Source organism: Euprymna scolopes, chromosome 21 (genome assembly GCF_053919585.1).
Source record: "Euprymna scolopes isolate OS-2025 chromosome 21, ASM5391958v1, whole genome shotgun sequence".
In the NCBI taxonomy this organism is placed as follows: Eukaryota; Metazoa; Mollusca; class Cephalopoda; order Sepiida; family Sepiolidae; genus Euprymna; species Euprymna scolopes.
Window position 1 is genome coordinate 29,960,321 of NC_136502.1, and position 17,644 is coordinate 29,977,964.

The window sequence follows — 17,644 nt, forward strand, 5'->3', positions numbered from 1 at the left end:
TTTGTGTATGTCCAGCAAAGGCTTTCTGGAGGGGGGGGGCTTGGATGGGAGCACTGTTTCTTAGAACATTTTATATGCTATGTAGATTATATCTCCGATTTACGAAATGAGGTCATGTGTATCTTTAATTTGGGCGACTTTTACATGCTATTTTTGTGATATATTTTGGTCTACGCGTGTTTCTTTGGCTTTTTCTGTATAAAAAAGCAAAACTGTGAAAACGAATTTGTGTTCTCGGCCTTTAAGCAATAAGGTTTGATCAATGCTGGGGACCCCCCCCCCCATCATATCAGACAATTTCTATTCATTTGCACACTCCCTTTTTAGGGGAGCTGTTTTCCCCAATATCTTGGTGGGGGCAACAAACAAACACGCAGAAACTGGCTTGCAGCGCCAAAGTTAAGCCGCGTGATGTTTGACCTCATTAAATTCTCACACCTGTCATTAAACTTTTTAATCGTTAAATTAAAACAGTTTTCACTTCCTCTCCCATCGTGGCCGAGCGGGTAATATGTCAGATTTTTTCCCTTTCTTTTCCACCTTCGCGTCAAGGCTTTGGGTTCAAGCTTACCTTCATACCCAAACTTTTTATTTTTCTTCTACACCGACAAAACACCCAGGCACCCTCGCTAATATATATATATATAGTTTCAATTTAATAACAAAATGAATGACTCCCATGATGCAACTGTCTTCTCTTATGAGCAACTCCACAGTTCAAAAGATAGTCGAAGACATCAGGGTGATTTATAATTAAAACACAAGAAAAAAAATGGATACATTTAATAATAATAATAATACCAATAATAAAAGTGTAGTATCTGTTCTGTCATCGGTCAAAAAAAAAGGAGTCTTCCTTGACTGGAGCAATAATATATTGGAATAATATATATATATAACCATTTCAGAAACATGGATGTCTAAAATCACAGGAAGGTTGGCCGACCAAAAAAAACTTAAGAGCAAGTGATAAGTTAAGATCGCACAAAATGAAATTTAGAAACAGTTGATTGGAGAATGACATCAAATGACATGCACAGATTTCACAAAATCCTTTGTGTGATGTGAGTTTTGCTTTTAAAAAGAATTTTCTATATTTTCTTAGAATGTGGAATATATTTATTTAACCTAGTGCTACGATGATCACTGGAATCATTAATGTTTTTTGTTTTTTTCTGATTTTTGTTTCTTGTGAAAATCTTTAACCCATTGACATCCAAATTTAGTTTCTTTAATAGATAAAGGTAGTTTGCTTGAAGCATTGCTGATAAATAGATATGAGGGAGTATAAGAAGTATACCGGCTGTTGTATTGGCATGACGTATGAACAAAAATGGACAAACGAAAAAAAGGTCATATTTGTTTTGTTATTTTATTTAACTTCGTATATCCATTTATTTTTCATTTTATTTAACTTCGTATATCCATTTATTTTTCAAGATAATCACAATACAAATCAGTAAAAACTTACTGTTTGATATAACCGGGATATTAGAGGTTTTAACATTCTGAGAATATCATCTCTTTTTAAAAGTTTCTATAATTTACAATTCTTTGTAAATTCAATATTTCAGCTAAATTATTTTAGAGCATTCATTTATACTAGATATAAAAATTTATGTTGGTTAGAAGAATTGCTTACCAATAAATTTTTGTAATAGATGAAACTGCTTATATCCTTCCAATCTAGATTTTTATAGTATATTTAAAACCAAGACATCAGTGTTGCCAATAAATATCAAACAGTGAGTATAATGTTTCAATACTCCAATCGTTATGACTAACTATAGATATTTCTAAAAAATACAAATGTTAATGAAATTAGAACAAATACAAGGCTGCTGCAAAGGTGGGCTCCCTCTATCATACTAGAAAATTACTCACATCAGAGAGTATCCTATATCTTTATAAAGCCAGAATTCACCCATGCATGGAGTAGGGTCACCACATCTGGGCTGGTGCATCTACTAGTAGTCTCTCCCTCTTAGAGTCCATAAAAGAATCTAATAGGGTTCACACTATTGATCAAGTTCCAACCTCTGTTCCGACAAGTAGCAAAATCCCACCCCTTCACCGATTAGGTCCCTAAATGCCTGAAAATCCTCTAATAATTTTTTTTCCCTTGCACAATCTCCTGTTAAACATAATTCCGAATAGTAGCCCATTATGTCCAAGTGGTAATATACCTTATTTGGGATAAAAAAAAATTAAAAAAAAAAAAAAGGTGGGAGGTATAATTATCTTTCTATTCCTTAAAAAAAAAAACCCATTGATACTAATTGATTCAGCTGCAGGAATTGCCATGTTAATAAGAAAATACATTTAGCTTTTTTATAGCTGTGTTTGTTCTGTAAATTGCAGGCACTAACGCTGTACTCTGTGATCAGATCTGTTTGATAACCAAACTAAGTAATATCATTTGTTTATCATGCCTCTTTGGGGATCACACTTTAACACTCTGATGACTGAAGTCAAGACGTTTCCCCAAACATGTTCAGGCTCTTAACATCTCTGGAAGAAACAAGACTACACCTATCTTAGTTTTTTGGCTAAGGTTGAAGTGTAGAATTGCTCTATCTCCAGTCTGTTAAAGAGAAATCAAGACTCAAGCAATTTTTTTTTTCCAATTCTGAGTGCTCATTTTTTGTGGAGCTGGATTTTACTGGCATTGTGCCTAACTTGAGGAGGCAAGTAAATAAGGAGTATGACTATAGACCAGAAAGCTAGAGAATTACCCTTCTTCTTTTGACATGGGAATCTCCTCTTTCTTCTGAAGCACCATAAGTTTAGTGAAGAATATTTTACCGTTTGAGTACGATGGGACAATCAGAAGCTGTTATGGCCAGACAGAATCACAAAATACTCGTTTGGCTGAAACCACTATCAATAATTTCCCTCACTATTTATCTGTGCCTAAACCTAAACGTAGATTCCATGAACAAAGCTTTTTTCTTAGAATTGCACACCCATAGAACTCTCTTCCGTTTACCTCCTTTCCGGCTGACTACAATATGACTGTCTTCAAGTCCAACATAAACAAATTCTTGATGAGCCGTTCCCCTTAAGTAATCCAATTTACCAAATTTACACTACTAACTATTACTATGATAACATCCTTTTGACCACTGTACACTCTTTAACCTGTATCCTCGTGTGGCCTCTGGGCCTTGATAAGTGGTGATTTCCTTGTAAAAAAAAAAAAAAAACTGACTCAATCAATCTCCACATTCGCTTTTGCGAATGTGGAGAAGAGAACCATATTATGCAACACTGCCTTGCTGTCCGTCTACAACGTAACCTGTGCAGCTTAAAAGATTTCAAAAATGTTAGTAACAATGCAACAGACCGTGTCAAGAAATGAGAAAAACTGTTGTATGGTCAAATGATTCGAAGACCCCAAAAAAGATTTTTTTTTTTTTTTCACAATTTAAAAGACAAAAAAAAAAAAGAAAAAAAGAAAAGAAAACAAACATTGCACAGAACATATACACTATTATTCTTACAATATCGATATACACATCAAATTCAGTTAAATATTTCATTCGAGAGCCCCCAAATAATTTCACATTGGAAAATCTGTAAATATTAATTTTCTGATATGCATGTTCATTCTTTCATTAGTTTGTAGCTTTGCAATAAATCTTTTTTTTTTTTTCACACACGACATTCTACTGAGGTATATCGTATTATTGATTGTATGTACTTTTTTAATGGCGAAAACAAGGGATATTGTATGAGTAAATTTGCTTATACCACTCAGGGATCCTCAACAATCACTCCGACATTGACATTATTGCCATCAGCTTGAGGTGTTGTCCTATTCAGTCTTGGGAGATCCATCCATACAGGTTCTACCTTCTCTTTAAGAAGGTGTTAGTTTATTGCTAATTGCCTGAGGTACCCTTACCAAAAAATGCTTACACATTTTTAAAGACAAAGCCAGAGTGTGCTAATATTTTAATTTGACACCTGACCTGGAAGGGTTAAATATAAAATTAATTGTAGCTTTGTCTTAAAACATGTTTTGCATACAAATTTTTATTGAAATATAAAAAAAATTAATTTTTTTCACTAAAATAACATGAACTGTAAACATATCAGCAAAATATCCTTTTTTTTTTATATATACATCAGAACCGAGGGTATTTTTAGCAACTCAATTGAAAAGGATGTGAATTATTTTGATTATTCATTCGACTGTTTTCATCATAGATGTTATTCTCACATTTTGTCCGATGTAACCTCTGACCTTCATCAGGTGTATCTTGCCAAACTCCAGAATCTTTATGTCAAACTCTAGCATCTGTATGGAATTTCAAACAAAATCCTTTATTTAATCCACAGTAGTAACTTGTTCTCGTTCCATCAGCCATGACCAAGCAGAAGTCTAAAGTAATTCACAATTGTATTCATAGTATAACCCATAATAGGATTGAACTTTCAACCTCCAGAAGACTGTCATAGCTGATTATTAAACAGCATTTTTATCCATTGCACCACAGATTCTTGGAAAAAATTCCCAAACATAAAAGGGATACATTTAGCATAACATTGTATCTGCCGCCACTCAAACATGTCGTGCCGTTTCAAACTAACAAAACAGAATATTTTTTTCATCAAAATGTGCAGTTTACAATTACTTATTACAAAATATTTCAGTTGACTTATGCGTATATGCCAGAGAGCTTCACCACTTGTTTGAGGACAAAGTTATGCCACTTGGTCTTGGAACGGCATACCATTATCAACCCATATCTGGTCAGCCCATCTCTTTGATAACTGTTTTCAATGAAATCTATAATATGATTCCGATTATAATCAGCTAACATACTTCAGGTGTGTCTGCTACTAGAAACGGCGACAAGGCAAATCAGTCCTTTCATTTTTCTTGTTCTTTGGTATTTCTATTTAAATAATTCTTAATTAAAATTTTTTTAAAGGTGTTTTCAATAATTCTTAAAAAAAAAGTACAAAAAGTGTTCCTAATAATTAAAAAAAAAAAAACGACAAAAAAAACTAATTTCAATAATTCTTAATTAAAATTTTTAGATGTGTTTTCAATAATTCTTTAAAAAAATAATTTCGATAATTTTTAATTAAAATAAGACCGAAAAAAAACTTTTTAATTATTATTATTATTATTATTAAAAAAATTACTATTATTATTATTAATAATAGTTACTGCAAGAATAGTTCTTAATATGAAATATTTTGTTCCAAAGACATTAAGCTGTCTCATGATGTACCAGTGTTCATCTGCATATATGTAGCAATACAAACTATCGATGTAATTGTGAAGTTTTAACTTCTTCATAGCCTCCTGTTACATATTTTTCCGTTTAGTTGTCTAAATGCAAAATTTGGTATTTCTGTTCTTAATATTAATGCCAGGTGAAAATCCTGGAACTAGAGATAAAAAACACAAAATCTTTTTTTCAACCATTGTCTTTTGAAATATTGCTGGAGGAGAAAATGATTTTGAATTTGGCTGGATTCATTTTCACCTCCAATAGGCTTCAAGTTCAGAAGTACAGCGGCAATATGTGTGGCGCTGTCAGTGTAACAAATATAAATAAAGAGTTCATTGCTTTGATTAATTCCAGTTCTTCCATCACAGATTCCTAGAAAATGCTGAAGAAGACAATAGATAAAAGATAACCTTGACATCCCTCAACAAATATGACATAATCATATTGACACACTGGTTCTCGTGAGATCACCAAAGTTAAACAATGATGAGCCTGGTCAGTACCAGATGGGTGACTATTTGGGAATACTAGGCACTGTGCATTTTGTGTAGAAATTTCCAAGTTAGTATCTTGGGGCATGTTAAAAAACACTTGGAGAAATCCACCACTAGTCTTTGTTAAGAAATGCATTTAGGAGAAGAAAACTGGTATAAAGCCTGAGGTCTACTGTCTGCTCAGTACATGGCAATTAATTGCACTGACTGAGATTAGCAGTGGTTCCAAAAAGTATGGGTGGTCCTACACAAAGCCGTCACCACTATAAACAAATACCTATGTGGATTACAGACAATTTAGGTGGCTGAACTTTTAAACTTTTTAATCGAATTCTGAAAGCCATATAAAATTTCAAACTTGGGAAATATTACCAACTATTCTAAGACATAACATTCCACGCTATAATAAAGGCCAATGTGTCTTTATTTGTATATTTACATGTTTAAATAAATATATGTACTTCCATCCCAATATGTGAAAGTTAGCGAGTAAAACACATGCCTTTTTCTAGTTCCCTGTCCCTCCCTAAATGAAAGCATTGAGGTGGCCAAATGGAAGTAAAAAAACAAATAGCAAGTCAGACAACCACCTCAAACTTAATCTTCCATCCACTTCCTTATCATCTGAAATGAATTTTAAGAAATAATCGAATCTAGAATAAAAAAAAGTAAACCATGAGTGTTTTTCTTTTCCTTAAGTCATCAGAAATAATAATGATAATAAAAAAAATCATAAGCTTTGGATAATACCATGCAAAATAGATATAAAGGATCAAGGGGGATGGAAGGACCGAAGAGTAGAAGCACTAACCAGACCTCCACTGGATGAGTGCAAAGAATACTGAGGCCTTGGGGAAGGGGGGGGGAGTCTTATTGTGACCAAAATTCCAGCATAGAATAATGGTTGTTGCCAGTTAGAAATCAGTGGTAAGCAGCTGTTGCAATAACGCAAAGTCATTTGCAAAGATTATCGAAAAAGGTAAACAGTATTGGAAATCTGGGGAGACTTGATATCACTCAGACTCCAGGGCACACCATCGGTATTTGTCATGATAGCCTATGTAAGAACTTTTAATGAGTACATAATAATTTATAGATAGAAAATTAAATTATTGATATAATTCTACGATCCAATATGAATATGTTAGTGATATATGAATAGTCAGTAGTGCAAACACTGGGGAAGCATAATTTTTTTTGTATATATATACTAGTAGAGGTAATAACTTTGTGTCAACATAATTATGATTTTGATGAAATCAACTATTTACATGCATTCTCCTTTGCAAGAAGAATGCATGCAAATATTTTTTGCAAAAAGAATATGTAAATTATGTTTCTGAATTTTTAAGATGAGGATTAGCATTCACATTATTTGGATTCTTTAGACTACTGTTCTCATCTTGAGTGTTATTTATACAACGTGGCGGCTGATCTAACCCCCAATCTTCTTTAGGTGTATCTTGTCAAGCTTGGGGAATCTTTCTACCGAACTTGGGAATCTGTACGTTATTTCGAATGGAACGCTTTATTTAATCCACTGAGGGTAACATGCTCTCGTTCTGTCAGCCATGACTGGGTAGCAGTCCTAAGTAATTTACAATTGTATTTTGAGTGTTGCCTACACTGAAGATTAAACCTTCAACCTTCAGAAGAGTGGAACTTTTTATAACTGAGTACTTTATTCACAAGTCTTTGCGAAATTCTGTGCAGATTCTTGAGTTTGGTAAGATCCATCTGAAGAAGGTCAGAGGCTACATCGATTGCAACATTGTGAAAAGAACACTCAAGATGAGAACAGTAGTTCAAATAATACAGATGATACGAATATATAAGTTGTTTTGGTAATTTCAAATGGATAGAATAACGCCATACCGAGAGCAAGCATATTTGAAAAATATGTTTCGTTTATATTTGTATTGGCATAGAGTTTTAGTGGTGTCAAATACAGTGTCATGCTAAAACTGTTCCTTTCAAAAACTTATATAATTGAGGTGCTGCATCTACACTAGGTCCTTATTATTATTATGTTTAGTACTTGTTAATTTCCAAGTGAGACAAAATCACTGTTCTAATTGCGGAACCTCATTTATATATAATACAGCCCTTTTAAAGATGCCATATTGACAAAAGTATTACCGTAAAGTGTTTTGGATGCACTCCGATTGATTACATGTTTCTTTTGACCACTACCTGACCATAAAGTGGGTTCTCAATTTATGTTAAATTTATATAAGAAACTGATCCTCCACTGTAAAATCTCCAATTTTTTTTTTAATCCTTCTCTGTGGATATTTTTTTAAGGCTGTTGAAACATAATAGCAAAAAAGTGTAGATTTTGAATTTTTTTTGGGGGGGTGGGGGGTAAACTATGCTAGGTTAGATAATAAAAATTTATCTTTTTTTTTTTGTACGATAGATCATATATACTAATAGACATAATAGTTTTGTGTCAACATAATTTTGATTAAATCAACTTTGTAAGAATACAAATATATTTTTCGTAAAAAGAACATACACATTGTTTTGGTAATTTCAAATGGATAAAAAATGTCATTCTGAGAGCAACCATATTTGAAAAATATGTGTTTTGTTTATATTTGGATTGGCGTAAAGATTTTAGTGGTGTCAAATACAATGTCATGCTAAACCTGTTCCTTTCAGATGCTCATATAATTGGGGTGCTGGATCTCCACTTGGTCCTTATTTTTTTTTTGTTAAGTACTTGTTAATTTTCAAGTAGAACAACAACATTGTTCTAATTTTAGAATCTCATGTGTTGTTCGATATATTACAACCCTTTTGAAGATGCCATATTCACCGAAAATATTACCATAAAGTGTTTTGAACACACCACAATAAGATAGTATTAAGGGTATGGATAATTGCGACCGTGCTATATTCCTGACCCTTCTGGCTTTCCTTTGTGGTGCAAATGTGTCTTCAGTGACTCCATGTCCATCATCGGTTTGTTGTGCAACCCATTACTATTCCCGCCTCCACTGTTCTCTCCTCCATCGCAAACAATACCCACGCCTCGGCCATGGATGCTGACAATGCCCCCGTTACAAGGAAACACGCTGCCAGGGGGAACATTTGCAACTGCTGGACCGTCACCCCAGCTGGCCATTGTAAAGCCTCTTGCCCAGGCGTAGTTATTGTTCAACCTATCCGTCACCATAGTAACAGGATGGTGGGGATCCTGGTGCGGATGGTGGGTAGAATAGGGTGAAGAGCAGCAGGAAGAAGTAGGGTTCATCATTAACTGGTCCGGAGAGGCGGCTAGAACGGTGGGAGACTGAGATGGCTGTTGTTGGGTGGGGAGTGGTGGTGAGGAAATTGGTTGCCCAGTTGCTATGGTATTAGCAGCAATAGTAGCAGCAGCAGTAGTAATATCGGTATCAACAGTCGTGTCTGGACACTGTGTTGGGGTAATGCAGCCGGCCCCTCCCGCAGGGGTGTCCGCTGTCGGCGGTGACGACGACCCTGTAGCGGCATCGGCAGCTGCAGCGGCCATTGCCTTGTTGTGGTCATCGGCCGTGTGCGTGCGCTGGTGCTTCTTGAGGTTGGCCCGCTGCGAGAACGACTTCTGGCAGACGGTGCATGTGAATGGCTTCTCGCCCGTGTGGATGCGCTCATGGTTGTTCAGGTGCGCTCGTTGGGCAAACGATTTCGAACACGTCGGGCAGGTGTAAGGTTTCTCCCCAGTGTGGATTCGCTCGTGGTTGTTTAGGTGGTCGCGTTGGGAGAATGCTTTCCCACAGATGCCGCACTGGTACGGCTTGAGACCCGTGTGGATGCGCTCATGATTGTCGAGGTTACTACGCTGGGCAAAATTCTTCCCGCAGTACGAGCACGCGTAAGGACGCAGCCCTGTATGTGTGCGTTCATGCTTGGCCAGGTGTGCGCTTTGGCTGAATGACTTTCCACAAAACGAGCAGCGGAACGGTCTCTCCCCGGTGTGGGTCCTCATGTGGTTCTTCAGGTGGGCCCTCTGCGCAAAACCCTTCGAGCAGACCTCGCACTTAAATGGACGATGCCCACTGTGCGTGCGCTCGTGGTTATTCAGGTGGTCCTTCTGTGCGAACGACTTTTGGCACACCCCGCAATGAAAGTTCCGCTCCCCTTGATGGCCGGCATGGTGAACCTTCGGCTTATCCGGACTCAAAAACGGCTTAAAACAACACTCGCATCCAAAGTGCTCACCTGAGGAGTTTTCGTGGTGGTTAGCATTCGGCCTCGGAGGAGGAGGAGGAGGGCTATGATGATCACAGATGTCACAATTGTACGGCTTCCAACTCGCATTGCAGCTTTCATCATTACAGCCGCTAATACTGCAGCCTATCTCGTTGCAGCCATGTTCACTGCAACCTCCTCCTCTAATACTGCTTCTGCTATTACAGTCTCCTCCTCCACTGCAGCCTTCTCCATAGTTGCTATGGCAGCCTCTACTGTTGCAGTCTTCTCCATTACCAATGTCACAACTTCCTCTACCGATATCAACTGGGTTACTATTTCGAGGACTTCCGCTGCAATTACTTCCACAACTGCTCATGCTACTGCCGCAAGTGTTTACGTTGCTACACGTGTTATCAATACAGCTGATAGATATTTGTGAAGGGTTAGAAGTTGGTTGCGGACTTATGGATGGAGGAGGCTGTGATGATTGCACAGGGGGTAGTTCTTCTGTTGTTGTTGTTTTCATGTTCGTTTTCATATCATTGTGATTATGATTATGATGGTCATTATTGGGAGTGTATGGCGGAGAAAATGACATATTTTGTATTGAATACATTGTTAATGGTCGACCTATTTAGTGCTTTTTTTTTTTTTAATTTAAAACTGTTTCAACATTCGGCTGGAGAAATAAAAAAGTGCAATGTCTTAAATTTTAGCGAAAAGTTTTGTAAATTTAATTTTCAAAATTTTAAATTATTTGTTTTATATTTGTAAATGTTTTTTTTTCTTTTGTTGATTATTTTGTTTTATCGTCTCCAAAATCCACCATTTTCTTTCCAATAAAATTACAAGATCTTTTTTTTTTATTGTATTTGTTTGTTCCAAAAAAAAAAAAAAAAATCAGTTACTAAAATACTAGAGTTCACCAAATCAGTTTATATATTTTCTTGCCTACTTTCATTGTGGCAACTGTTAGGCTGTAAAAATCCACCTGGGAAAAGCTTCTTTTTTTTTTTTTTTTTTTTTTACTTCAATAAGAATTCGAGAGGAAAAAAAAATGAAAGAAAGTAGAAAAAAATTTCTCTTTCTCTTTCACATGGTATAACTGAATTTTACTTGCGACATAAAAACAAAAATGATGACATATTGCATTTCTCATTCTTTCTTTCGATTTTGTGCATTATAATGGAATAAACCAAGAAAGAAACACGCTATATGTATTATATTAGGTTATAAAACAGAAAACGAAAGGATGTTATTGTGGACTCCAGATCTGACAAAATCAACATTGACAAGTTTTCTAGAGCAACTGATTACTCAATTAATAGAAACCGTTTCACATCAGAGGATGAATGCTGGCTTTCTGTATTTGAAAACGACTATATGAAAATCAATCTCAGCAAAATCCGTCTGAGTCGCTGTAGGATGACCCAAATTAAAGAAACTTTGGGTTTCTCAATGAAATCAAGGTTATCAAGAAAAGTAGAATGAACTAGTTTGACTATGTCGTCAGAGGAGATCCTGAAATCAACATGTACAGAGATTTCAAGGAGTACTTTCCCAATAAAAGATCTTGTCATAAACCTTCAAAATGTTGGGCTGATTAGATCTGTAATAATGTACAGTTTCCTTTGCTAATAGTAGAAACATTGGCAAAACACTGAACAAGATGGAATGATTTTGTATCCATAAAATACATGAAAATTCTTTCGAGGATTATGCAATAAAGTAGTCTCTAGTTTTGTGAGAATCAACACACACACACACACACACACACGCAAGTTTTTCAGGGTTGTTTCCCTTTATATGGTCAGAGAGGTTTTTAATCTGAGAAAGGTTATTGAACCTTTTAAATATTTGTCAGGGTTACTTCCTGATTGTGCATAGAGTCTGCTTCCGATTGTTGATGATAGATAATGTCTCCACTGTGGCATGATGGTGAGAAACTGAGGCAAATCTGGTTGAAAAGAAAGGCATTGGGAAGAGGCAATCCATACATAATGGGATCATCTAGAAATAAAGAAAAAAAGAAGAAGTGAGAAATCATATTTTTTGTGCAAAGTTTTCAGTTAAAAATTCCATACAGATTCTCAATTCTGAAAGAAAGATTCCAAAGTTTGACAAGATACACGAGTTCAGGGCTGGGAGCAAAAATATATATAGGTCCTCATTGATTTTTTATAAAACAGTGTATTTCGAAGGGGTAAGGGAGACTATGATTTCACTGAAAATTATTACAATTTATATTGTACTTAGATCTACTCTTCCATGGGGTGAAAGCAGAAAGACTTAGGATTATTCATTCAATTTTGAGCAACACTAGGTTTCCAACTAGTGTATATATATCAAAGAAAGTTTTTATTATGTATTTTCTAACTAAAATATATATAATAATAATTCTTTGAATAAAACAAAAAAAAAATGTATTTGAATTATTCAAATTACTATTCTTATTTTGGTCGTCATATTGAAAATGTTTTGAGCAATGTCATTTTTGTTTCATTCAAGTGAAAATCTTTTTGAATTTGGGAATCTTTCTAATCTCATTCTGAAAGCTGTACGATATTTCCCACTTGGGAAAGAAAAATTACCTTTCTGGGACATTTATAACCCACCCCTCTCTAAGAAATTTGTATTTGTATATTTTTACATCTTGAAATAAATATATGTACTTTCATTCCGTGATGCAAAAGTTAGGAAGTAAAATGAAAAAACAGGAGGCATTACTTTTGGAACGTCGCTTGTAGAACCACAAAAATTGAATTGTAGTTTAGCTGTCTTTCCACAAATTGAACAGAACTTCACTCTTTCAGGGGGGCTTTCCAACATTATCACCAATCATCAATTTGGCCTTGGCACCATTAAATCCCAGACCTTTACTTTCCATGGTATTATCCCAAATCTTTAACAAGTAAATCTGTCATTATTTCACAAGCACTAAAACATTGAGATAACCATTCTGACATAAATGAAAAACAACAACCTCAGTACAAATCACTGAACACTAAAGCTCTCACTAAATGTGCTTTTAATTCCAAGACAACTTTAAGCATTTCTGTACAGTGCTTGAATAACCTTTATCAACAACTCGTCTGCTCTTAATTTACACAAAGCCCACCGGACATATATTTCTTTTAAACGCCTCTGTTCAGTCTCAAAAGACAATTGATATGCCCTAGAATGGTGGTTGCATGTGTAATTGTGAGGAAAGGGTTGCACATTTACCATCTACATCTCTCCTGAATCGGCACTGCTCGAGTCCTGTTGCAAGGAGAAGTCCAGGATGACTGGAAACAATGCCGAGATAAGCAGAGAGTACATACATCACCTGGAATTCCCAAATGGTCACTCATTTTAGTACTGACCAGGCTCAATGTTGCTTAACTTTGGTGATCTGCCGGGAACCGGTGTGTCAACATGATTACGCCATATATATATATATATATATATATATGTATATGTAAGTGATGGGACGATTCAAATATTTTTCTCGATTCCATACTAAATTCCTGATTCCAATACAACTACAAATTCCAATTCTTTATGTTGCTTAACTTCGGTGATCTAAAGGGAACCGGTGTGTTAATATGGCTATGCCGAATATATAGGAGCTAATTGTAGCATAGATTGTTAGACCAATTCGTATAATATTTTTTGTAACTACAAGGGTCATCTAACACAAGAAAACCAGGCCTTTCTATAAATAATATATTTATATAGTAACCTACACAGTTCAGAGTAGGTTGCCAATAGTTAAGAGAGTAAAGAGTAAGAATTAAAATAATAAAATTACAAGTCTGGCTGCCGTTTTTTTCTTCTTTTTGAACCATGTCTTTCAGCCATGCTCAGCTGTTCATTAGTGAAAGGGAGGAGAAAGAACATCTTTCTGCATACTCTGTTGACTCTGTAATTCTGTGTCTGGGAAAGTAGTCCTTCAAGGGCCGGTTAAATTAATACGTCTTGGAGGCTGCTTGGTCATCATACAAGTAAATCACCTCCGAAAAGCTGCTCTCCATGAGAAGGAAAAGAAATGTAAATATTTATGACTGCTAAAGATATCTCTTAGCAAAATAAAGGTTCTTCTTCTTACCAAGGTACTTCTCTTGCATTTGCTTCAGGATAAATATAGCACTAGTTGTACTTTGTACAGGCATAGAACCTAACTGCATTTCATTCTGCTCAACCAAGAACTCTCATCCATTTTTTTCAACATCTCCATATATTGTCCAGATTTAATCTTCCTCTGAGGTCATCAGATCTAATACTCTTTTTAAGACTCAAGTTATACATTCATAGCATCATTCCTATATTATTTCTCTCCCATGCAACTCCCGTCCTTAACTTTCACTGGCCAAAATTTCACTTCCACACATCATCACATTGCGTAAATGTACCTGATAGACTCTTTCCTCGGTTAACACCGTTAACGCTCTGCTGGTTAGTAATTACAGCTGTTTCCTGAACTCCTAACATTTACAATCACATTATGTGCTCCAATGCTATGACTAAATTACCAAAACTTCAGAACCACCTCAAGTCTCGCCATCCATTGTAGCATCCCTCCTTATTCTTATTTGCTGTTCAATTATTCTCTTGATCGCTTTTAGGATGATCTATCAAATTTAAGCTTCTGTAATTACCTCTATCTTGTGTTTTCCTTTTTACGTTTGTAATAATTCACAATTCTAAATTCAAAACCTTTCAGAATAATCTCTTCTCCTATGATCTAATATGTCGAGTCTGTGATTACCTCAATGCCTGTTTCATCCGTAATGTCCAACATTTCTCCAACAATGCCTGAGGGTTTATTTATTTATTTGCGGACTGTTATCGGGGCCAATGGCACAGTGGATAAAGAATCTCTACAGTTCCAGGTGAACACTGTCTGAAGATAGTGGTTTCAATCCTACCCAAAGCAGGTCAGAGGATTAATTGACCATAACGTGGTGAGACGACAACAACTATGAAAGGCAGTAATTACTGAGGATACAGTTACAAGAATCAGCATTCTATCCTGTCATGGTAAACCACCTGAAGAAGGGCAAAAGATGAGTTGGCTGAAACCTGGCGAAACAATAACTATGAAGATGAGAATAACAGTCCATAAATAAAAACACAAATTACCAAATTACTCATTTCAAAGGGTTCCAATAATAACAAAAAAAATATATATAATGGATGAGGGTTCTACAGACTCAACCTTCGTCATTTTTTTTTTTTTTTTTTTTTTTTTACAAGGGGATCACCACTTATCAAGGCCCATAAGCCACTCGGGGATAAGGGTTATTTCGTGTACAATAATCAATGGGATAATATCGTAGTAATAGTTAATATTGGAGATTTGATAAAGTGTCTTACTTAAGGGGGCGATTAATCAGGAATTTGTTTATGTTGGACTTGAAGACGTCCAAGTTGTAGTCAGGTTGGAAATAGGCAAACGGAAGAGAATTCCACAGGCGTGCACTTCTCAGAAAAAAGCTATATTCATGGAATCTACATTTTGATTTAGGCACAGATAAAGAGTGGGGGAAATTACTGACAGTGGTTTTAGCTAGACGGGTGTTTATCATCTTACAGTTTTCTTGCACAATTTATTTGTCAATTCTCATGGCTGAACCGGATACTGCTTCTGTAACTTTGAGATTTAGTCCCATGAAATCCAAGTATTCAACAGTCTCTCCCAGCATCCCTGTTGTCCTGTTTATTTGTTGTTAACACACCACTGGATTAAGTATCATGGGTGCGTGAACACAAATGACGTCTATCAAATGAGTGTGATTTATATGATCAAAAAATCAATCAATCAATAAATTATTGATAATAATTCATTAAAGAAAAGTTTAAGAAATAAAGGTTATCTTGAATTTTTAAGCTTTAACATGACTACCATTGTAACAACATTATCTTATCAAAATTAGTTCTAGTTTTATAACAAACAATACAGTAGTAACATAACCTAAGTAGACTTTTTAGCCGATTAAAAACGAGCTAAACAGTGAAAACGGACAGACAAATAGATATAACAGAAGACTTTTTAACCTGTTAAAACAGGGCAAAAGTTATAGGCTGTTGATTTAGTGCGAGTGCTTTATGCCAACTTGATGGTAGGATATGGTTAAATTTGTGCTCATTTTTGCATTAAATCCCTAACTATGTGTCAAATGGATAACATATTTAATTCTCTGCACCTTCTCATAACATAGTATATACACCATTTCAGCCAGATCGGTCCAGTAGTTTCCAAAAATGTTGTAAAATAAATGTGGTATTGTGATGATTAATTCCTATTAATCCACAAGTGCGCCGAACACATACCATAATACTTAGTTCACTGCACCTTCTCATAAAAAGGTCCACGCAAAATTTCTGCCAGATCGGTGCAGTAGTTTTCAAAAAAAAAGTGGAATTGACAAAGAGAAATATAACATAGATTATTATGGCAGGGTTTGTGTTATTCACTTATTATTATTCAAACCAAATTGTTTATGAAACTAGAACTAATTTGGTTAAGAAAATGTGGCATTTCTACAGGTTAATATCCTGCTCAAATTTAGAAAGCTATTCTTAATATTGGGAGGAGGGAGGGTTTTGTTAACTCTTATGTTGCACAAAGGGACCTCTCCTAAAATGAAAACAATGCACGTGCTGATAAAGCTGCTTTAATGGCAGCCATCCTCAAATTGAAAAGCTCAAGATAAAATAAATTTAAGTTTAAAAATCCTATTAACAAGATTCATAATTTGGTAAGAAAAGAAAGTCTATCTCTTATTGGTACTAATGCACTTATTGTACTGCACTTAAGTAACATTATTATTTAGAAAGCTATTCTTAACATGGGGAGAGTGTTTTGTAACTATTTTGTACTTTCACCTAACAATTTAATGTAGGTATAGCCAAAACATGATAGAAAAACCAAGTTCTTGTTTGTTTTTTTTTAAACCGAGTTAAAATCTATTCAAATCCATTATTCTTGCACTACTTTTTTTCCAGAAAGATAAAAGCTTGAATTTTATCATAGGAAAAGCAGAATAATATTAAACTTTTCTATTTTTAGTAGAATTTTAAATTTTACAAAAAAAAAAAAAAAAAACATTCACCACCATTTTTATCTCGATGGATAACACATTTGTATATTTTTTTTTTAAGGTTTTTGAATCAATTTTTTTTTTTTTTTGTCTAAATAAGATTTAGGATGATTTTCTATAAGAATATGCAAAAATATTAAAACATAAGTACTTGAATTTCAAATAATTCTATCTTTTATCTCACTCTATAGATTTTGCGTGGAGAAATTAAAAAATCCAAAATTTAATGATAGTTTTTAAAAGAAGCCTTTACAGGAAAAAATGAAGTTATTTAGTCCTGTAAATTTCTATGTATTTTTAACGTACGTTTTGATGATTAAGTGAAGAATCAACTTTGTAAGGGTTTAATTCTTTTTTCATAAGCGATATATATTTGTTGCCTACATAACCCCTGAAGTTAAGCAACGATGAGTTTGGCCAGTACCAGACGGGTGACCATTTTGGGAATGCTAGCCGCCGTATATGTTGAAGACAACTCCTGCCTCTAGTATCATGTTTGGTTGTCTTGACCCTGTTTTGCCATCAGGACTAAGTGTTTCTGGACGAAAGAATGTGGTAGATGCAAGTCCCCCACACTTTAAGTCACAGCAAAAAGGAAAAGGGGGAGATAACTGTTTGTAAATAGGAATAACTGTTT

General features: G+C 35.0%; 1 protein-coding gene and 1 pseudogene across 1 annotated transcript in view; both read right to left on the reverse strand.

Moving 5' to 3' along the window:
* LOC145242761 (uncharacterized) overlaps positions 1–16,896 on the reverse strand; it is a 111,242-nt gene extending 94,346 nt beyond the window's left edge. Inside the window, exons 1-2 of the mRNA XM_080105900.1 lie at positions 13,716–16,896; positions 8,641–11,932 (exon numbers count right to left, since the gene is read on the reverse strand). Of these exons, the coding sequence (XP_079962026.1) occupies positions 8,641–10,538 (1,898 nt within the window). The 5' untranslated portion in view covers positions 10,539–11,932; positions 13,716–16,896. The remainder of the gene's footprint in view (positions 1–8,640; positions 11,933–13,715) is intronic.
* On the reverse strand, positions 13,239–13,356 carry LOC145243329 (5S ribosomal RNA; annotated as a pseudogene).
* Positions 16,897–17,644: the final 748 nt, after the last annotated feature.